A 23,805-nucleotide genomic window follows, 5' to 3' on the forward strand; every position below is an offset into this window, starting at 1 on the left:
ATTTCCAAGTTAGCCTCCAAGGGAGGCCATTCTGTCAGACCGGCAGGAAAAAGACAAATAAAATGAAGATCTGTGTACAGGAGGCCTCATGTATTTACCAAAAGTATAAAAGCAGCAGCCTGAGGGAGAAAGGCCAGATACATGGAAGGAAGCCAACAAGTCCAAACAACCGCTGAGAGTCCTGCAGCGCTGGTGCCTGGGACGCCTGATTGGAGCAACTGTTGGTTTAGTGCCTTGCTCAGGGGCGCTGTTTGGGTAATTTAAAACCAGGGAGAAAAGTTGCACAGTCTGGTAAAGACAGATATTTCAAGATTATGACACACACGGGACCGTTGGGACAAGGCTTTTGAAAGATGTCGATCACACAACCCTTTCAGATCAACTGCACCATAAGATCATTAACAGACACCCCCGTCTGCGCAATACTTTGAATATGAAAATACACAAAGTGAAAAGGGAAATGAGTAAACTGCATACTCCACAGGCAAATGTCAGAGTCCACAGATAGAAGCGGTTTTGTTCTAAAAATGCAGGAAAATGAAAACTGACTATAAGCAAATACTCTTTGTTCCTGAATTTATTGTGTGCTGCTGCTGTTTTAAGTTGCTGGTGTTTTCTTTGTTTTTTCTTAAGGAGTTCACACGTGGCTACAGATGACGCACCAAAATGCAAGGTAGCCAAATTTGTAACTGAGTGGAAAAGTGGGCTTGATGTTTGTGCTGTCATTTGACATAAAAGTGCAGTGTTGACTCAGAGACAGATCTCAAACAAACATAGAAAACTTTAACACGAGTAGTTCAAGGCAAGCCTGTTATATCTCTGCTCTGTGAAGCTGTGAGGGTATTTTCTAATAAGTTTACTCAAGAACAACTCCCAACTGAGCATATTTAATAGCATTTGCACACATTTGGGAGGGGAGGAGAAGTCCACACCACAAAAAAGAACAGAAAAGGGTTGTTTCAAGTATATAATTAGACTGTAATTATACTGGGGACAGCTTATCAAACCACCTCTGACTCATAGTGACCACATTAAACACAACTATAAATGTGTATCAAGCGTACATGCGTCCCACAGAGGATAGGACACTGGAAATGTTTCTTTAGAGAACAAGAAAGAGTTAAAAAGTGGAGCACAAGGGAGCATGATTGGATATCTATGTATATGCACATATAAATAGTACCAAATGTGGTTGAATGCCAAAAAAAAGAACATTTCAAGAGGCCCAAACTACCAGAACCAACAGTAGGATTGAGTTTATCGAGGGGTAGCACTTATTCACAGCTCTTTTACAACAAATACTGTATCTAAAATCTTAGAAATCCTTCAACGTTTTGTGTGTGTTGACTTTACTTGTTTCTGAAGTGTTTGGCTGAAAGTAAACCAGTGATCACCACCACCTCTGTCCTTGCTAAAGTGAATTTCTGATCACACGCTGCTCATTCTATGTGGGTCTGGCTAAAGGTTAACCAGCGAACTCACTCCCCCAGCTTAGACAAGTTGCCTTTATACAGCTATGCACCGCGGTTTAAAGACTTGCATATTTAAGTAGGTTAATAGTTTATGGAAAACAGGAGCTGGGGTAAAGGGGTTTATTTTGTCTTAACAGGATCTCTGTTGCAGTTAGTGACCCCTCCTTTCTCTCTCCCCCCTTCTCTCCAGCTCCCCTCCCCCATTCAGTGAAAAAACAAATCTCTTTTTCTGCTCTGAGCCTGAAACTATTGAGTCAACAAATGTCACCAGAGCGAGGCAGGGGCTGCTGCAAAACAGGTGGGGTCTCTTTAAGCCTTAACAGCAGCTAAAAGCAGATTATTCTAAGATGAGGTCCACTGGTTTAAAAAAAAGTTAAGACAAAATCAAACGTTATAGTGCTGCTATTGATTTTAAAATAAAATTGCATGTTATGCAAAGATTTTGTTCTGAAACCCACAGCATTGAAGATGCACTTTACAAACCTTGCAAATAAAAAATCAACCAAAAAAACCAGAGTTTAATGTGAAGTAAGTGCTGGTTTATACTCTCTGGGAATAAGTCTAAATATCTCTTGCTTTTCTATTTTAAATCACTCTGAACCCATTTTTTTTCTCTCACACACTCAAGCCCACGTGGCCACTGTCAAGAGGAGGTGTGTCTTGGCAGATCTGCAAGGCAAAGTGTGCTGCTGGCCTGCATGCAGGCCGTTGAGCTGTCTTCCACCGCACGCTAAAAGTGAGCCAGCGACCCTTTCAGCCCGGGCGTCCCAAAAAAGATACTGCCGTTGGACAGCATTGCATTGCGCAACTGGCTGGACTTCGACTGGCTGGCTCTGATAGAAGCTTTTAGAGATGTTGTCATGTTACACCAAAGAGGAACGTTAAAGAGAAAAAGAAAGAAAAAAAAGGAAGTCATTGGTAGATGGATCTAAAAGGGAGGGAAAAACCCCCTGAAACACTCAGCTTCCTGTTTGAAAAAAGGAAGGGGGTGGAGGCATTTTTTCTACCACAGGCAGAGGCAGAAGCGAAATGAGTGCAATATTCTACACAAAGTGCACTGGGGGAGGAGTCCTGTCCTGCTCTGAATCCACTCCAGTGCTTCAGGGCAGCCATCATATACTGTTCACTATTGTGTGCGGCTGAAGGAAGAAGAAAAAAAAAGAGGAGGGAGCAGTGGAGGGAAAGAAAACCTGCCTTTGTGCAGGCAACGGGAAAGAGAGCTTGTGTTTATCTGTGTCTGCCAGAGAAAGCAAGATTTTTTTTCCCCCCACACTAACTCCTGGGAGCATCTTCTCTTGTTCTACGCGACCGTAGCTGCATATGAGTGAGCTTCTCGGGCCGGCAAACAGCGACACCCCGGCTTCTCCTGATGATGAGAGCTGACGTCAGACTGGTTTCCATGAATATTGATGTGGAGGATAGTCTGTTTCATAGAAGAACAGAAAGAGGCAAGATGGCTGCCCTTTAGGATTTGTTAAAGAGGATATCCAGACGGTTTGTTGGAATTTCTAAGTGGAGGAATATTAAAAAAACAAGGTGAGATTCTGCTTAGTATGTTCACACAATGTTTATTCTTCTTCTTCCCTTTAGCAGCTTATACTTGCTTTATTATGTATCAGGTGGGGAATAGCAAATGTTCCCCACCGTAAAAGCAAGAGCCAACATAATAAGGAGGGGATATTAGATAAAGCTATTCCAACATGGCTGACGATTTTCTTTCTTTTTTGCCGGCTGTAACTGAAGGGGACATCCTGTGGTTTCTTGTATGCTCTGTGTTCACTTATCTCGCTTGCTTTTAAACGCATCATGGAAGATGGAGAATTTAGACTGCTTGCTGAGGACTTTTTTCTTCTTTCAGCAGAATTTAAATGCCAGCATGAAGCTGAATTTCCTTCCACAACAGTTCAACCTTGCTTTTATATTTGGCACTGATTAGAAAAGATGTATTCCAGTACTATTTTCAATTGTATGCGTTTGCTTGAATTTTTAAAATTTATTTATAGTTATCTGATGTTACAGAACCACACTAGATGTTTTTAACCTTCCCATTTAGCCAGTTTTAGCCTTATTTGCTTATTCATTTGCATACCCTGGACTCTGTGTGTATTATTTGTCTTAAGAGACCGTGTGTTGAAGAGTAAAAGTCCCTCTTGGATGTTTCCAGCCGTAAGAGCTGTGCGGCTGCACAGCAGTGTAGCTGGAATAGCTTCTGGCTTTGTGTATCTCTTAATCAGCTTTCCTTGCTTTCACCACTGAATGACAATCAGACACAAAGGCAAATCCCAAGGAGAGGCAACACAGGAGGGAACTGTAGTGACACAGTATATATGGACGAACTCAGAAAGCTCTGACGAAAAATGAAATTCGATCCCACTGCACCATTAACTGGGTGAACAAGAATTCTTGAGCAGGTTTTACCTCTTTGGATCGCATGAGGCCAAACACATGACTGCTGCTTGAAAACAGTGATAGCTTTCTCAGACAACTGGAGTTTTCCCTTCTTTTGCAGGGCTACTCTATTTTTAATGAAGTGGTGCGACTGACAGCAATCAAAGGTCTGGTTTTAAAAACAGCCTTTGAAAAATGATTTATTTAGCACTTAAACAAAAAAAGGACATATCTGCACATGGGTGCACAATCACAGAAGTAAACCAAAAGACCGCTCACATCAGGGCTGCAAGATGTATTTTATAGTACCTATACTTACATGTACCTATGTCATACGCGTGGATGGTCCTAATGTATCAAATGTAAGTGGAAATGCAATGTGTGTTGGTAGCTATGGGTATTTTAAAAAGAAGTGAAAATTAGGTTTCAAAGAGGACCTTGCTTGAAACAGCCTAAAACCACCGATAGCAAAGTTGCACACACCCAAACCAGAATGTTTATTTCAAAACTGTGGACTGCATGAAGCCAGTGAAGGATTATGAGTCATGACATCTTCACAGAAGTCAAAGAATTAAGGTGTATTGCACATTTTCTACTGTGAAGCAGCGCTATATCTTTATACATTTAAGATATGATGCCATGGATCTTCATTTGGGCAATGTTCTATTATTGACTATCCTTAAACCAATAAATAAAAACTTCCATGTTTGTGAGCGATAACACAACCAAAAGCCTAGGCAATTAAGGAACTGCTAATTGGTTGTTATGTGTTTTTAATAGCCAAATTGCTTCGCTTCGATTAGCATCTGAATGGCCCGTTAAAGTATAACAGATCCTCCTCAGTTTGTGTATTGGGGTTGTGTATTCTCCTGAATACGGTCACGCTGTCACCACATGGCCTCAGGTAAACAGCAACTTAAAGGTAAGCCTGCAAGGTGGAAAATAATAGCACACCTTTAAAGGGTCTGTATACATGAGTGCCATCAGCCCCTTAAAGCACAGACCCCCAGGTTAAAAACTGCAGCTAAGAGAAGTGCTTTGACAGTTTTCAAACTGACATGACTTCACTTTGAAAGCACATTGCTTTTAATCGCACGTTTCCCTTCCAATTCATGAATTGACCGTTTGTCTTAGAATGCTTGCAGAGTGTATTCCGGTTGCTGTCACAAATATCTTATCTGAACAATAAAGACCTGTTTATGATGGAGAAACACAGCTATAAACTATCAGATGAGTCCCAAACCAATCGTGGAGGTACGCAGCACTGATGCAATGGCACGGCTGTGTTTTGATGGGGCAGGCATGGTCAGTGTCTACGCGTTGTCAACATGAGCTCTCCAACCCGAGTGGTTGCCGTAGTATTCCCAGAGTATGTTGTGACTGCGTGACATCGGGTGCTCCGTGCGTTTGCATGTGTGTATACATAGGTGGGTGGAGTGGATGCTCATTCCAAAGATCAAACTGGGTCACACTGGTTGTATTTTTTTTAGCCTGTCTCGCAAACTTTAGCTTTTTAAAACAGCTCTATAAAGCTCATGTGACATAACCTTTCTTAGTTTATTTGGTGCAGCATTTTGATAGATATAATATAGAAGATAGATATAATATACAAGGTTATAATAGAGCCACAGTGCATTCACTACAAACACATAGCTACAAATACATAGCTGTGCCAAATTGTAAAATATTCATAAACACAATCCTGCTGGTGGTGACTAAATGAGTCTCTACGTAAAAGGCACTACAGGGCCGAGTGGGGGAAGGGCCACACAGATCAATCACATGCACATAGCTTCTTATCCATCCACACCTCCAGATAAAGCTGCGTGGTTGGGTTGCTCCTTGGTCATGGCCCTAAGTCCTTTATGTCAGTCCCAGGCCAGAGACAATATTACCTTTGGAAAGAAAGTCTAGTTGCCATAGCGTTCCACAACAATGCTGTCCACTTACAATACCCAACCTCTTATCCAAGCCCTAACCTCTGACCCCGTTCAGCCCAGCCCACGCATCATATTTCCAACTAGGACACAGCACAAATGATTCAAAAAAGCAGTCCCAATGCCAGGTTAGACATTTTAGATTAAACCTGCTGGCTGCTTGGCTGGCCATGGCTTGTCTGCTTTCCTGAGAGAAAATGGCGTGGTACTGTGTATTGATTTCTTGCACTATTGATTTTTCTCTTGTCTCTTGTTGGGGGTTGTTTTTTCACTGGGAGCTCAAGAGAAGCCGTCGAACATCCAGGGCTTCTCTGATGGAATCTGGGTATTAGTGAGCATTTGTGTAATTTGTCAAAAAGTGTTACACCACTGTGTAAAAGGGATGATCATTTTACGATCTGACTTATAAAAACTTTATCAGTATTTGCAGACCAAATATGACTTGTAGACTCATATTTCCCTCCTACGAGTTGTGTGGGCTGTTTTATGCCGTGAGGTGTAATTACGGGGCGATAAGATTCCGGAGTGGCACACCGCCGGAGGGACCGTCACTGGCCCTGTGAGTACATATTGATGTCAGGGTTTACCTCGGGGGTGAGGCTGCGAGGGCAGCAACTCAAAAGCTTTCTCCACGTGACCACTCGCACATGGGCGCTCTGTTTACAAACACTATCCTGGCATTTGGCGGAGAGCGAGGCAAGTGAGATGTTACGTAACCGCTTAAAAGCGAATAGCATCTTTTCCCACCTCTGACGGAGCTAAGTGTCTTCCGCTTTGACACGAAACGCTGTTTTTCATCATTTTGATAGTAAGTTCCCTAATTTCTGAGAATACAAGCTAATTAGAGGACTTGTGCAACCGGAAATGTGCTCGGAAAGCGACGGGAGTAGCGGGCCATCTGCAACTATCTCATGCTCAGGTGATGGTAAATCTTTTTATTAGATCCCTTTACATTGATGTCTTAGAGCTAAGTCACACCACTAATAGTAACATGGCTACGCCAATAAGAGGGAAAATGTCTAGAACAATTAGGGCCTAGTGGTTTTCATTAAACCCCATAAAACATAAGTGCAACTTCCTGTAACCTGAAATGACTTCATTTGAGTTTAAGATAAGGCAGAGAGGTTGCCAAACTGGCAAAAGGCACCTCCAGCGACATTACAAAACAGAAGTAACAGCTAGCAGAGCAGCAAGCAGCACAATGAATAGATAATCAAAACATTTTATACCAATCCTTAAGTCTCATTGTAAGGGAAAATGATGCTCCAAAATAATGTAAGGTCATCTTCCTGTGTAAGTAATTTAGAACAATATCTTGAGAAGAGACTACCATGGTGGCTGCCGAGGGATCTACAATGCTGTGTCGTGACAGCAAAACCTTGAAGGGGTATTTGGTGCTCTAAACAACAGCTTCTGATGGCTGTCTGCTCTCTTCTAAAATGGCTGTCAGATATGGATGATTGTGCTAAGATCGGTCATTGAAAAGGTTAGACCCCAATGGTCCCCCGTTGTCTCCACAAGGAACACAAAGACAGACAGCTGGTGCTAAATGTCATCTAGAAGCGTAACTCCACCAAAGGCTTTGGGTGACATCAGTAACTACTTCTTAAGGCTTCAAGTGGCTCAAGCTCAATATTAGGTTTCGTAAGTGGAATGCAGAAATGCAGCAGCTGGTGTCTAGCCTAAATGGAGTGCTCAGTGACAATAACACGCTGTAGCATTTCCGATACAGTTTCTGGGCGGGCTAAAAAGATGCCCCAAAAGGGTTCCTCTCTACGACCATGCCAACTCACTGAACAGTCCTTGAATTCTTAATGACTATTATAAATAAATTGTGTAAGCTGTAAAGTGTAGCAGTACTAGTATAAGTTCTGAGTACGGCTACAGAATATTAGGTTTCATCTCATGTGAACAGAGGATGAAACACAACGGGACAATGAAATCTGTATTTGCTCAAGGTATATTTTTATGGCTCAGCATTCCATGAAACCAGAATCTGTCTCCACGAGAGCTCTAATTATAATCCTCACGCAGACTTGTTGTGTGCCGTGCTTTACATTCTGTCGGCTAGTGTTTCCCTTTGCTCTGCTTGCTGTTTTTCTCTTCATGTTGGAGTCGAAGCATTCATTGATTTGCAAACAAAGGAAACATTTGGAAGAAAGGTTCACCTTTTAAATTATTATTATTGGAATGACACTGCAGTCAGACTTGCAATTTTTACAGGTGCCGTTAGACATGAATTGAAATGCCGGCTTCCAAAGACGCGGTAGTATTGATTTAGTGGCCAATGGGTGATCAATGGGTTAAGCACATGTGCACACCACAGCAAAGCACACGAGGCTGCAGTCAGCCGTGCTGGTGTAATGTTTAGACCAGATGGGCTGCGGAGCGCTCATAAGATGGTTGCCATGGCCACCAGTCGCTCTGAAAGAAATTAACTTTGCTCGGCACACAATTCATCAAGTTAGATGTATTGATGATGGGCAGACAAAGGGGCAGGAAGGGAAAACAGACATGGAAGAAAGGATTGTTGAGGAGGGATGTTATGGGGTTTCTTTTTAGCTAGGTGAGGTCGTTTAAAGATCTTAAAAACATTTACTCCATAGTCACCCTGTCAGATCGACCAACGTTGCTTTCTTAGCGAGGCATCTATAGCTTACAAAGAGATAAAAAGAATCTGGCCCAGCAGGTTTATGGAACTATTGCTCAACTGCCATCTTTATTCTTGAAATTGTGTTTTGTTTGATTTTTAAATGAGGTTGTAGTCTACATTTTACCATTTTACATTGTCTGAAGTGCGTACCTACAGAAGACACATTTCCCTAGTTTTGTGGTGAGGTAAAAAAAAAACTTTAAAAAAAACTTGGTCCAGTTTGTTTTTTAAAAAAAATATCATTTAAGAAATTCTACAACCAGTGAATAGACGATTCATTACATGTTATCCATAACACTGAGCAACAGGCTGAGCCAGAGCTGATAGAAAAGAAGACGAACCCAAGCAGGCAGAGTTTACGAGAAAACTCTTGAGTTCATCCGTGTTTGCTTTCATTTAAAAATACCTGTTGAACAAGTTGTATCAGAAATTTCTTTCTGTTGACATTTCAAACTTCTGTAACGTCTACTGACAATACTTTTTGCCCCTTCATTGTCTCCAAGGCGAAACTTACCTTTATCAATTTGGATTAGTTTTATTTTAATATTCAATTAATTCCTAATTACTGCATAATATTAAATTATGGATGCTTGGTGAGGTAGGAATTTAATGTCTGACCTTTGGAAAGTAAATAATAATAATAATACAATGACAATAATATGAATAATAATAACAATATTAGTCTAATTGAGACAAAACTGTGGAGGAACGGTCTGGTCTAGGAGTCTCCACTAGTCGACCACATCTGTGTTGCATAAAGAACAATGTAAATTGCACAGTCTCCATTTTCAGAGGGGGTGGAGGCTCTCTTTAGGGAGGAAACTCTCCACAGAATTATGTCTTCTGTGTTTATGCTTAATTGAATAGATTTGGGGTTTAATTCTCATGTAAAACACCATTCTAGGAAACAGAGAAAATGGTAGATATAGCCAGTAATAAAACATTCAGCTTTGCAGCTAGTTGCTCTACCTGCAGAGACACAGTTTTTAAGTCATCCTGGAAGCGGAAAGCAAAGAAGTAGGAAGAAAATGGTGCCGTGATGCAACCCTCATTGCATCACTATCTAATTATAAGGCTTCACTGAGCATCAACAGGAAGCTGCACTCCTCTAACTGACAGAAAAACTAGACCTCAGTTTGTGTGAAAGCACCTCAGACACTCAATTCATGCAACATTTTTGGTCAAGAGAAACAACCCAGATCTCAGGCTTCTGCATTCCACTCTACATCTACAGGAATTTGTTTGTTCTCTTCAGGGCATATGCTCTTCATATCGGTATGTGGAGAAAATCAACACAAGAGGCTGTTGGTTTTTATTTATTTTCTTATTTTGTTGGATATGAGGTAAAAATTTGATGGTGAAGACCACTGACATCCTAAAGAAGCCTTTAAACCAGCAGGAGAAGCTGCTGGTGTGAAGCGTTTCATCTACCATCAAATTCCCAAACATCAATAGGACATTTTTCCCAAGGAGAAGAAAAAAGTGTGTTTGATAAATGTGGGCACACATTCATGTACTGTAGCTCTGGCTACAGCTGGCTGTGTTCAGGCAGCAGTTTGTAAATCAAAACTGCCGTTCAGAGACTACCGTCTTGGTCACAGGCGCCGACCAACTAACAGACTAACGAGGTTCAGCAATTAAAGCATTTTGGTGACTGGTACAAGACAGGAGACCATGCTGACTTGGTTCAGTGGCTCCTAACAAGGCCGATGGAACGTCATTAGGTTGGTGTGCACTGGTGTAGAACAACGACTTTCAAGCATTCTGAAAAAGTTAAACTTTGGCCTGCAGACACAGAAACCATTTGCCTCTTGGCAGAATTGGGTACTTTATTACTCGAGAGTACCCACTGAAATGTGTGACTTCTAGGATTTCCCATCCAACTCTCAGCCTCTCCCAACAAATCCAACAGAGCAAATCCATGAGTGTGTTTGGCAAACTTATGCCAGGAAGGATCATAACGTATCACTGCTTTGAATCCGGTAAGTGTTTCTATCAGGGGTGAGTTGATGATCAGAATTTGGATCCATACTGCAGCTTAAGACCAAAACATGCCCGAATAAAAGGCAGAATGATGATACCATTTGAAAAAAAATGAAGTGACTCATGGTTAACAATATTTCTGAAGAGCGTTTGTGACACCATAGCTTTTACACAGCTGGAATGCAGCCACGTGAGAATGTCGGGGGTCACGAGGGGTTTGCGGAGCAGCGAGTTCAGCTACATATTTACAAGAGCAGTTTTAAACTCTGTCCAAAGCGAGTCAACTGACCTAATTACACTGGTCTGTGTTGCTAAGGATATGGTTTCTGCTGCATACGCAGTGAACCAACACCAGTTTGTCAACATAAACAGTTATTTTCATATTTCCACTACATGAGAAGACGCAAACGATACTACAAAATAAGGAAAGATTAGACTGTTAACACATATCGCAAGTTGGTTCTGCTTACAATGACTGCTTTTAGAAATGAAGCCGTCATTTCGCAAGTTTAGAACTGGAGGTATTGTACAATATGGTCAATGTGGCAGTTAAATGACTAAGTTGCTAAGAATAGCAGCTGGTTTGAGGTTCTGGCAATGTTAATATTAAAATTATTCTCTTTTAAATACAGATCGTATCTTTACTGAGTACTGGATGCATGCTCTGTGTTACCGCGTTATCTTTCAAAGAGGAAACGCGAATGAGCCCGTTTCTGCCCAGAAAAGGAAGAGCGCACTTGAGTTTGGGGCTTATTCTTCGGACTATTGTGCACTACAGCGGTGTGGTTTGGTAATTGTGCAATTGATTTATGGTGCAGCCCCACTTCGCTCTGCTTTCTCTCTCTCCAACAGCCACTGCTCTTTAGCATGGCTGCCTCCATGCGAACGTGCAGGGATGCAGCAGAGTTTCCCAGCAGCTGTCGTTAGTGGTGAATGTCACATACGGCTGTCAAGTCACGCCAAATAAACTCCAAAAACTATGGTAGCTCTCATATTTCATTGGCTCTCACTGGAAACAAAAACTGAATTGAGTACACTGAGGTTTCTTACACTGATGTTGGGAAAATAAACAGTAAAGAAAATATCTAGAAACCTAAATAAGTTGTGACACAATGTTTAACTCTATTACTGAGTAACTGAAATACCAACACGCACAGGGTGTGTATTCTATGTCTGGCCAGTGAAGCTGTACCAAAAACAACTGATAAAAGTGTCAATTGTTACGTTATTTACTCCTTTTAACCCAGATGTGTACTGACTGCAGCATGTCCATTGTTTTAAAACACTCATTACAGTGTCCAAGAGTCCACCCTTGCCCCCCCCCCCATGCCCCAAAGCACTAAAGCAACTAATGTTTTATTAATACCAGCAACACATTGCCGAAGAGACAACTTTGGGAAATAGTTGTCTCGTTTAGCAGTCTGAGTCACAGTATCGGAGGTTTGATGATAAGACAACTCAGAAGGGAAGTTGATCATAGCAGACAGAGGGAGTGAGGAACCCAAATGTGTAATTACAGGGCAGGAGCCTGGAGGTGAGGCCACAGGAGAGGGAGGGAAACCCAAACTACAGACACAAAGAAAAGAGCTCGACAGGAATTCTGTTCAAAGAAGAGCGTGTTCGTCTCTGATTGATACTTGCAACTTAGACAGATAACTAGAACATATGAGGCATTTTTGGAAGGTCCAACACTGGACTCCAAACTATGCGTCTGTTTCAGTTTAGCGCTCTGTATAAGGAGGAAAAAAGGTTTACCACTGAAATGCACGCCATGAATAATTATATTTAAATGGTATCTCCACATGTTTTATAGTCGCCTGAAAAACTAGACTCTGGCATTGCATAATTGTGTGTTTGTGTGCTTGTGTGTGCGTGCACACTCAGCTGGGATCTTTGGCTTTGTTCTGGGTGTGCAAAGATTTTTTTTTTTTTCGGTCAGTGGGTGTATCCAACTGTGACAAGCTGTTTGGCTCCGCTCAGTCCTTTGTAAAGCCTGGAGTGTCCCACAGGAACGGAGCTGCGATGAAAGCAGCTTAGCCCCTGCATTCACCTCTTGAGTTACTGATTTACAGACTGCACAAAGGGCCAGACAAAACAAAGGAATAGTCACATGGGGTCAGAAAGTGGTATCCGCCTGATTACCTCATTGTTACCATTTTAGGGATCAGCTGTTTTATATTAGGTTTTTAAAAACTGGAGCACTGGTTCACTAGTTTTTTGCTGACAAGTATTAAGTGCAAACATGTGGCTTAATTATCTCCCTGTTTATTTTGACACTTGCTGTGTTCTTTGTATAGGTTGTATGACATTTACTGAATATCCTTGCTGGGTTTTAATTAGTACAATGATGACTTAATTAATTAATGAGTATTCTAAAACTATTGAAGGCAAATATAGCACACTTCCTTCTTATCCAAGATTAGTAGTTCATAAGCACCAGTGTGTTTTTCAGTTATCTAACTGCATGTTTTTCTTCCAAAAAACTATGATTTTTCACAATTTCGGCGGGAGAAATTTGAAAGGCTTGCTACACATGTAAATGTTACGTATGAATTCAAAATGCACAACCTATTTTCTATTCATCAACTGGGAGTGTGTGAATTTCAAAATTCCCACGTGGGTTTCTCATGCTCGTTTTTCAGAATAAATGATTCCAGTTTTAATAACTGTCATAATTACAAAATGGCTGGGCGTCAATCCTTATTACGCCACAGGTGGTGTTGAAATCCCTCTCTGGCTCTTTGCATCTATCTCTGCCTGACAGCAGCGAAACAGAGATTAATCCTTCAACTTGTTGCTCAAGCGGCTCATGTGCCTCCGTGTGTGGCAGGCCTGAATCCTGCAGAATTTGTTTCAAATTCAAATTTAGGACCTGACTTGCATTTTTGTCACACAAAAAGCCATCTCCCCATGGAAAAGGAGGGAAACTTTTAAGGATTTCTAAATAGCTTGCACAAAATAAAAGAATCAAAGAAAAACAATTTGGTTTGGTAACTTAGACTCAGAGTAGCAAATACACAAGCAATATATCTTTTCTACGTGTTGCTTTATCCACCTGCTAAAAGACAGCTGGTTATCTTGCAACAACAGCAGCAGCTCCCAGATGCCATTGTAACAGCTTGGCTCGTTAGTGGGAGATTTAGCACTCTAACTTTGCTTGAGTGCTGGGCTGCTAATGTCCTGGAGGGGTGATTGACAGAGGAAGAGTTGCTTGTATCTCCAAGCCCATTTACCCTGATATAGCACTTCCTTGCGCCGTATTTGTAAAAAGTCCAACCATGCTACGACCGATACTTTAACAACTTACTCAACAAATACTGCGAATACTTAAACATACCATTGTGCTCTGGTCAAAACATCACATTTAAGGAAACAGCACTTATACAGGAATTCTGTGCAGCCGTAAACAGTTCCAGATGTGACACTCAAGCCCTGTGATAGAGATTGGCCATTCCAATTAATATATTCCATATATATTCCATGTTTCAATTACAGTATCTGGCTATTCTCTTCTCCCCATGTGCAGAAACCTCTTTCATTTTATATAGTGAGCTTATAAGAAGTTGGAAATAACATGTAAACAGCAAAAAGATGGATATTGCAACTATTGATCTGTTTTGAATGAGTATATTAGAAATTTCAAAGTGTTTTTCTATTTGCGGTTCAACCCTTTCAGGTGTCTGATAAATCGCCTATCTACAGAAGATATATCAATACGAGGCACCTTTTTCTGCTCGCCAGCTGTCACTCATTAAGCATCTGCTGGAGAGTGGCTTGTAATTATGATGGATTATACTGCAACTCTTTGTTCCTGCATATGGCAATTGTTTTGCAAATGCCTGGGATGTGACATGCATTTGAATTTTAGGAAGAGATGTTCTATGCTGGTATTGCTGGAATATGTTTGCTTTGGTGGCAAAGATAAATAATTGGGAGGAAAAACAGCTGCAAGTTTCCAATATGGACACAAAATGTGCTAAGGTTTGAATTTTGGGTTGAAATCCTTGGATCAATCTTTAAGAAAGTAGTATGAGTGATACTGGAGTATAAAAATGGAAACCCATGGTTGTAATTCATTACTGCTATGCTACAAATTGAAATGAACAGACAGTCATTCCTCCCTTGCAAACAATCTATGGTGTAGTAGATATAAATGTATTACAATATGAAATTTGAACTTATATACCATCTAACCGATATTCATCTCTTCTTTACAGGACTGACGGAGGGCAGCCCGTGGATGGACTCTGAGCAGGCCAGATGGAAAGAAAACAGGCCAGACATGAGACGGAAGAAAGCTTAATATTAGCACAATTTGGCTCATCACACATCTCTCACAAATTTCAGAATGGGGGTCCATCTACAGAAGGAGAATCTCTGCAAATCTCTGGGGAAGGAAACTGGAACCATTATAAGCCCGGTACAGGTGCTAATTCCATGAAAAGGCAAAGGGAGAACAGCAATGGCCCTGCCTCGGTAGAAGGCCTGTTTGATCAAGCATCCTACATGATTAAGGGGGAACTGATCAATGGAGAGCTGAAGCATGCACTCGATGACCAGGCAATACGTGTCCACCAACACAAGAAAATTAAAATAAATTCTGAAAATGATAACGTGAGTTCCAATTTGGCAGACGCATTTCCAGATTTTAAGGCCACAGAATTCAAGTGCAATACCCAACAGACAGACCTTCTCTTAGACAAAAGGAACTGTCATCTACCTAATGGTGATATTTTCAGGCCACCAAGGAGTAAACAGGTATCAACTCCAAACAATGCTGGCTCACCCTCTTCAACCTCAGAAAATACTCCTGGAGACCTTCTAGAAAAAACGTTGTCTCATTACTATCCTGATCAAGTGTCAATTGCACAACAGGCATCTAGTCCACAGCTAGTTGTTGTCAATGGCTCAATTGCAAATAAATTTCCTAGTGAAGATGCTAAATCCCATTCCTCAACCTCAGGATCGCCTGGTTCAGCCCAGATCCCCAACTCACAAAAACTGCAGCTGAGGGCATCGGGCAACAATGAAGGAGGAAACAACTACGACTCGGCCAACTATATAATGAATGGATACTCCAAAGAGTTTCAGGCTGATCGCCAGCATCAAGAACAACAGTTTCAACAGCAGCTATCATCTTACTCTGAACAGAAAATGTCCACAGGACAACTGCCTGGCATGTTTCCATCTAGAAATGTTGGCAATGGTTCACCACAACACCAAAATGGTCCACAACATTATCCAGATGATACAAATCCTCAATTAATATATCCAGAAATGAACCAGGAGTTTCTGGAAGGAAATGCTAAACTGCAACCACCAGTGACAGGTGGGTACAAGTCCTATGACAGCTCTAAACTACAAAAGATGGGCCAAAAAGAAGAACCGAGTAATGGACAGCATCACAGCATGGGCAGGGGTCAGCAATATGGAATTCAAACTCAGACCTTGAAACAAAATTCTAGGATTCCAGAGGACAGAGCAGGATACATCCAGCCAAGTCCTACTGATTTAGAAAATGGAATGGAGAGTAATGCTCAGCAAAGAGTTAACCTATCACCTTCGACTCCGCACCAGAGAGGGTGGCCCGATTTGAAGTCTTCACGTTCACATCAACAACCAGCAAGTGACCAGTTATCCCAGGTACAAGAACAAGACAGGTGGAGAGAATTCCCCTCTAAGCTCCAGTCGGACCAACAGATAGTTAACCCCCAGGTTCACAATCAACTTTCGGAGCCAAAACCTACACAAAGATTCCAGACACAGAGAAGTTTTACAGATAGCAACCAGCAGTCTAACAGCTTCCAACAACAGCAGCAAGACTGTATCCCAACACAAAGGCACTGTGCTCCAACCCAGCACAATACTGCCCCTGAGTGGCAGCACACAGATTCTAAAGCTCTAGAGCAGCATACTGTCCCTCCAAATGAGCATACAATGCAGTCAGAGCACTTATGTGACGACCCTGACCTGCGGGACATTTTGTCAGCCGGGTTTTCAGCAACACCACAACAACAGCACTGTCATCTTCAGCGTCCTTTGTCCCACCCACCACAATTTGATGACCAGCAACTCAAATCTCCTGATTACAGACCTCGCAGTCAGCCCCAGCCAGGTCATCATCAGGTTCAGCCTAACCAGCTTCTTCAAAATAGTTCTGGTCAATCTAACAATCCTCTGTTCAGTTACAATACCTCACCAGAAATTCAACAACAACAAAGGCTCTATTCACCCATACCCAACTCAGGCACTAATAACCTCAAGCAATTTCAACCACAGCGGCCTAACAACCAATGCCACCAGCCTGACCATGCAGATATCTCCCAGACCTCTACACAGTCACAACCTCACTTGCCACAGAACATGCAAAATCAACAACTATCAACACAGATATTTCCTAAAGCTGAACAGAAGTTATCATGCACTCAGTTCCAAAGAGGACCCCAACTACCTCTGAGACCTACAGGGCCTCATGGAAGCTTTCAGAGGCACACAGCCCTGCGTACACACCTGTTACAAAAGCAGGAGCGTCAAGGTCCTCCACATCACCTTCAGAGCATTAATGACCCCAGACATAACTTTGGGACCATGAGAATGGAAAACAAACCGAGATTTGACCTACCTGGTGCATCACAGCAGCGACAGAACCTACAGATGCAAGAATCCGCAATGGGTGGAATCCAAATCAAGCAGGAGAACCAACAATTCTTGTGTGAACAAAACAAGAGACAGGGAAGCATCTTGGCATCGATGGAACAAAACCTGAGGCAGTACCAACTTTCACCTGTTTTTGAAAAGAAATCTCTAGTTATCAATTCCTCAAACAAAGTGAAAGTAGAATCATCTGGACCTGTCACAGTTCTATCAACCAACACTGAGCTAGGTGGGATGGAAGTATCCCTTAAAAAGGCCCCTAATTTAACCCCTAAGAAAGAACATCTCTTACAAAGCTTTCTAGACTCTCCTATCAAGCTATTGGACACCCCCATAAAGAATCTATTGGATACTCCGCTGAAAACACAATATGACATTGCATCCTGCCACTGTGTTGGTGAGTATTAAGACATGAGGTCATAAAATACATCAGTTAATCTCTTTGTAACCATTAATCAATGCCTGTTTCTGATATTCAGAACAAATCAGTGAAAAGGATGAAGGTCCATACTACACTCACTTGGGGTCAGCCCCCAGTGTTCCGGGTATACGGGAGTTGATGGAAAAAAGGTTAGATACATATTTAACTTCATGAGAAGTTAAAATGTGCATAAAATATGAGCTTTTAACTACTTGCTGCTATTTTACTTTCTATTTTGCTTTCAAGGTCTGGTATAACTGGTTCTGCCATTAGGATTGAGAAAGTAGTATACACTGGCAAGGAAGGAAAAAGTACACAGGGATGCCCAATAGCAAAATGGGTAAGAATATTTTCTTAAGATGTTAGAACATGACATCTTATTCCATCCTAAATGTCAACATACAGAAAAATTCCTGTATGTGTTTTGTGACAGGTGATTCGGCGTGGCAGCGAGGAGGAAAAAATACTGGTGCTCGTACGGGAACGTACAGGTCACATGTGTAACACAGCCTGCATCATTGTGGTAATCCTGGTGTGGGAGGGCATTCTGCCCAGCCTGGCTGACCGTCTCTACCATGAACTAAGTGACACTCTACGAAAGCATGGAGCTCTCACCCAGCGACGCTGCGCCCACAATGAGGAGTGAGTGGAAACCCTCGATAGCCTTGACTGTTTTTGCCACAAAAAAAAAAAAGAATTCAAGTTTTGATTCTCATTGGAAGGACACCAGCATAATAATATCTAATCTTTCAGGAGGACATGTGCATGCCAGGGGCTCAATCCTGAAGCCTGTGGAGCGTCATTCTCATTTGGCTGCTCCTGGAGTATGTACTACAATGGATGCAAGTTTGCCCGGAGCAAAAATCCACGAAAATTCAAACTACTAGGAGACGATATGAAAGAGGTATTACACTCTTTCATATATCTCTTTAAATATATCGTGTCATTCTAAATGTGTGGTGTGGTTTCTATATTACACATACTGACGTAAACATGAGCTCTATTTCTATTTTAGGAGGAGAGATTAGAGCAGAATTTTCAAAGTCTGGCAACCTTGTTAGCTCCACTGTATAAATCTTTGGCTCCTGAGGCATACGGGAACCAGGTAAGTTTAAGTGGACAGTGCAAATATTTAAATTTGCACGTTCAGACCACAACATTGTGATAAGGTAATCACAAAAGTTCAAGTCAGCAAAGTGGAAATATGGTGTAAAAATAATTATTAAAACTTGTTTTGTGGGCTTCTGTAAATAACAGTTCACAGGTCAAACTTCAGCTTAGAGGCTTCAAACCTACATTATGTACAAAATATTTCCAGCAGAAAGATATGATTAAAAAATGAATTGGTCATGTTGCAGTTATATGGACTTTCCAGTGTGAGCATCAGATTCACAGTTTTTCACTGGCTACAACTGAAAAACTTGCAAATGATGGTCTGTCTGTCAGAGCTAGGTCTTAATATCAGATTGTAGCCTGACCCATATAATGTCTAGATTCTTAAATAGAACAATTTCTTATGATCTGAAATAATAATTTCAGTCCTGTTACTCTTGGGCACAGGTGGAACATGAACAAAGAGGACAAGATTGTCGACTTGGACACAAAGAGGGTCGTCCCTTCTCTGGGGTAACTGCTTGTATGGACTTCTGTGCCCACGCTCACAGAGACCTTCACAACATGCAAGGCGGCAGCACTGTGGTAAGCAGAAATTCGCAAGGGGGCACTTTCCTCTGCAAACACTAAATGCAAAATACTGATACCAGCCTTCAATTAAAAGACTGCGGATAATAGATTCTGGTCCATCATTGTTTCAGGTGTGTACATTAACAAAGGAGGATAACAGGGAGATTGGAAAGATACCAGATGATGAGCAGCTTCATGTACTGCCACTTTATAAGGCATCAAATACCGATGAATTTGGCAGTGAAGAGGGTCAACAGGAGAAGATCAAGTCAGGCGCCATCCAAGTCCTCAGTGCCTTCCGTCGCCAGGTGCGCATGCTAGCAGAACCAGCTAAGTCTTGCCGACAGAAAAAGCTGGATGCTAAGAAGGCCGCTGCAAACAAGAATGCCATGCTAGACAGCGCTAATGAAAAAGAGAAAGCCCTGCTGGCCAAGACAAAAGTAGCCCTTTGTGAAAATCCAGGTCTGAATGCTTCTATGGCAGGTAGGCTATACTTTTCTCTCACTAGAATAAATATTGTTGTTTTTTTTTTGTATGGACATTCTTCCAAAATATGAAGCAATATTTGTTTTTGTTTTTCTGTACACTAGGTGCTGTAGGAGCCATTCTTCAGTCAGGTCATCAAATGCACCCATCTGGGACCCAGCAACAGCAGCTACAGCATGAAAACATCCGGTCTCCTTTTCCAGGCTCAATGAATGCAGCCGGTTACCCCAGGTTCCCTGATCACCAAATGTTATTTCCAAGCACTTCTAAGCCAGGTAGCATGTATTCCCCTCAGTCACAAACACCATCTAGCCCTTTCACCTCACCGCTACGTGTACCAAATTCTTATATGAATGGATCGAATCGTCCATATGCTGGCTACCAGTGTAATGGTGGAATGCCGCTTGACAATTTCCACCCATACTACGCTCCGAATCCAAAACAACTGGACATGTATCGACAACAGCGTCCTGCGCTTAATTCAGAACAACAGTATGGTATACATCAACGTTATGGGGTAAATTATCCACCAGTGTATGGTGAGGCAGGTTTACAGGTAAATGGTTATAACCCCTGTGGCATTAGGCCTCTTACACCTGTGAGACCTTTTTCTCCTTATGGTGCTAATGGAGCCTCAGATCCTCGGTTGGTGGACCCTCTCTCAAGAACACCGTCAACGCATGAAGGTCTCGACTACACAGCTGCTGCCAGCAAAGGCAATCAGTTTGGAGGTTACCCAAATTCCTATTTATCTCGGAGTCCTCAAGTTTTACCCCCAGGCCAAGATCCTTTCCATATGCAAATCAAGACAGAGATAGGTATTCCTCATCCAAATTCCCATCCACTTTCTTCTCAGATTGGTGTTGGATGTCTGAACTCTGACACAAAATCAGGATTGGATCTGCCTAATGGGAGACTTGTGGCCTCTGGTATTAAGCAGGAGCCTGGAATGCCACAGACCCCAACAACTCCCCAAAAGCCAGAGCTGTGGTCAGACAATGAGCACAACTTCTTGGATCCTGAAATTGGCGGTGTGGCTGTAGCACCAAGTCATGGTTCAGTTCTCATCGAGTGTGCAAAACGCGAGCTTCACGCCACAACGCCAATCAAAAACCCAGACCGTAACCATCCAACGCGCATCTCATTGGTCTTCTACCAGCACAAAAATTTGAATGAGGCCAAGCATGGCCTGGCGATGTGGGAGGCTAAAATGGCAGAGAAGGCTCGGGAGAAGGAGGAAGATGCTGAGAGAAATGGCGGTGAGGGGACACCAAGCAAGGGCAAGAAGGGGGTTAAGCGTGAGCACCCAGAGTCATCCGAATCAACCGCGGAACCTCCGTACAAGCGTTTCATTAAAGCACTCGCAGAAGGTTCTGCTTCATGCACAACAAACACTTGGGTCAATACAGCTCCATACGCCTTCACCAAGGTCACAGGGCCTTACAGTCATTTTGTGTAGGACATTTCTACTGGACAACTGAGGGTGCTTTAACCATGTCAAAGAAAACGACAACACTGGCCTCATCGATACACTCCTACCTGTCTGTAAGGTTATCAAACAAGCTTAGGAATCCGATGAGCTGTACAGTAACTCACCATTCAGATCAGGTCTTGAAACTATCAAGCTTTAACTCGTAGCCCAACTGAGGATGCATTTTTGTGGCAAATTCTGCAACACACACCTTGTCAAAATATCTGGTGCTTTCAGTCTGATAAACAAGGATACATTTGTATTTAATCAGTTTCATTTTGGGTGGCTTTATCTTTCCTACAGAATTTTGGAGATGTCATTTTGGCATACGTCACGGTGCTAATGTTTGTACTTCTATTTAAAATGCCTTCACACTATAACCAGAACACTTAGGTCAGCATAAGACACTGAAATATTCACCCAAATGGCAAATCATCGGCACGGAATGGGTTTATGGGCTGTGTCTTTGAACACTTTTTAACTTTTTCTAAGTTAAAAATGTTAATAAATTTAAATTATAAATGCGATCATACAGTATTCCTAAACCTAGCCTTCCGAATCAGTAGCTGCCACTAAAACGTGAATTTATAACCATCGGTTCTATCAGCAATTAACTGCTTTGTTTATGCAAAAATGAACTTTCTTGTGTTGGTGCTCGTTCATTTGTATCATTGAAACTGTCAATCGAGCCATTCAAATGGTGCATTTTAACATTTTAAAGCAAAAAGAAAATCTCCAATTATGTCTTTTCTTTTGTTTTTCTTGAGATTTACCTTTCTGTCAGCAACTGTTAATGGTGGATACCTTAGGTTCATTGAACAAACCTGGACTGTGAATATTACATGTGTTATTATGTCTGTGGTGCTTAGTAAATGTGCTTTTTATACACTGAGGAATATGAAACAGGGTAAGCTCAGCATCAGTTTCAGAGGGCAGCTGGCTTGCTTTGGGGTTTTTAATTATTACAATCTGTAACTGTATGATAAGGTGAAATTTGTATAGTAAGTTAAGATCCCTTTTTTAATGACTGTTATAGATTTTGCGTTGTTAAAAAAAATGCTTAAAGCCTATTTCAATGTATTTCTTTGGGTTTCAACTGATTTCCTGTGTTGAGGTGCTATTGAACCTACTAGAAAAATGTGAGATAAACAGTGATGAGGCTTTTAAAGTAATGTACAGCACATACCTGTCATATACCTCAAAACCTAGTTTGGCAATAGAATCAACATATTTTCTTTCTTCCTTGTATATTACAACAACTTTCATAACTGTTAAACTCCGGGCCACCAAAAGGCAGACAAGTTCATTTCTTACTTTCTTACCGCTTTGTTAGAAAGTATTACTTGAACTTAAATCTTTGATGTTACCGTGAAAATCAGGGATATCGTCAATGTTGATTTCATGTACATCTCCGTGGCCTGTATTCATCCTGTCTTTTTCCTATTTCGGGTACTTGCCATTGCATCCTGAATCCAATTTCAGACTTAAAACAGACTAAAAGAAGATGCTTTCTTTCATTTTTTTTTTTTTAACTTTATTTAGCTGATAGTGGCTACCTTTTAAGAGTAATTTAAACATATATGCACTGACTTGATTAAAGGGAAAGTGTGACATTGACTCATTTGCTTTTGCTAAGGCAAGAACGGGGCAGTGATTAACATAGTTGCACATCTTTGTGCCAGTGTATAGTTACATTTATTTATAACCACTTGTATAATTATTTCCTTTTTCCTGTCTGATTTAATTAATGTGATATAATGAAATTACCGCCATGTTACCCAATCTTCAGCATATTCTTCAACCTATTTTCTCAAAGCACTTCAATTCTTCTTTTTCAGGAAAAAACAATTCGTAACAAAGAATTACAAAATGTTTATTTAAACAGATTGTAAATGTGTTTTAAAAAATAAATTATGTCACTTTGTACATAACAAGAACGTGTATTGAAGAATTACAACTCATTAATGTTAATGTAGATGCTGGTTATTCTGTAAAATTGACCCATAGCCCTGCAATATGCACCACCCCTAAAAAAAAATACCCCCTTTTCTTAGATTGTCCACAAATTTGTAAGCAAGCACCCACTGTCACAAAAATGTTTGCAGGTCTATCCTGTTTAGATAGTAGAAATGATTTTTACCTGTTCTTATTTTATAAATTAAGGCTACATGAAAATAAAAAATAAAAAATTTCATTGTACAGGACCCAGCTACAGTAGCAAGGCGTGGTTAAAAAGCAAAGGTGTCAAAGGTATAGCGGGTTTAAAGCATAGCCATACTTGAAGAAGCTTCAGAGTGTCTCTGAGTGAGTCAACATTACTTGAATGACTTTCTGGTGTTGGCTAGTACACAACACGTGCTCAGTTTAAAGGTTAAGCTAGCAGCTGATACACACCTGGTCTTTTTGCATTTAGACACTAAAAGGAATCAAAAATGTGCAACTTTTTGCCTGTCATTTTATTTTCTCGGCTTTATTTGTTCTGCTTAAGTTTGGAATGCTTAAAAAAAATGAATTAAGGACGGTTATTAATACTGTAAGTATTGTAATGTACTGAATGCAGTTTATTTGAAAGCTGTTTATTATATCATTCCTGATCTTGCTGAGATGTGGGTGTTTTTTTTTTTAAATAAAATTTATATTTATTTAAAGGAATTTTA

General features: G+C 41.2%; 1 protein-coding gene across 1 annotated transcript; it reads left to right on the top strand.

Annotated features, from left to right (window-relative positions):
* Window positions 1-2,584: 2,584 nt before the first annotated feature.
* Window positions 2,585-23,800, top strand: tet2 (tet methylcytosine dioxygenase 2). The gene is made up of 10 exons (XM_057035161.1): window positions 2,585-3,008; window positions 14,651-17,484; window positions 17,567-17,657; window positions 17,755-17,848; window positions 17,942-18,150; window positions 18,262-18,412; window positions 18,524-18,613; window positions 19,069-19,206; window positions 19,323-19,674; window positions 19,782-23,800. The coding sequence occupies exons 2-10, from the start codon at window positions 14,694-14,696 to the stop codon at window positions 21,134-21,136; spliced, it is 5,271 nt and encodes a 1,756-aa protein (XP_056891141.1). The 5' UTR covers window positions 2,585-3,008; window positions 14,651-14,693; the 3' UTR covers window positions 21,137-23,800.
* Window positions 23,801-23,805: the final 5 nt, after the last annotated feature.

This window comes from Takifugu flavidus, chromosome 6, assembly GCF_003711565.1.
Source record: "Takifugu flavidus isolate HTHZ2018 chromosome 6, ASM371156v2, whole genome shotgun sequence".
Lineage (NCBI taxonomy): Eukaryota > Metazoa > Chordata > Actinopteri > Tetraodontiformes > Tetraodontidae > Takifugu > Takifugu flavidus.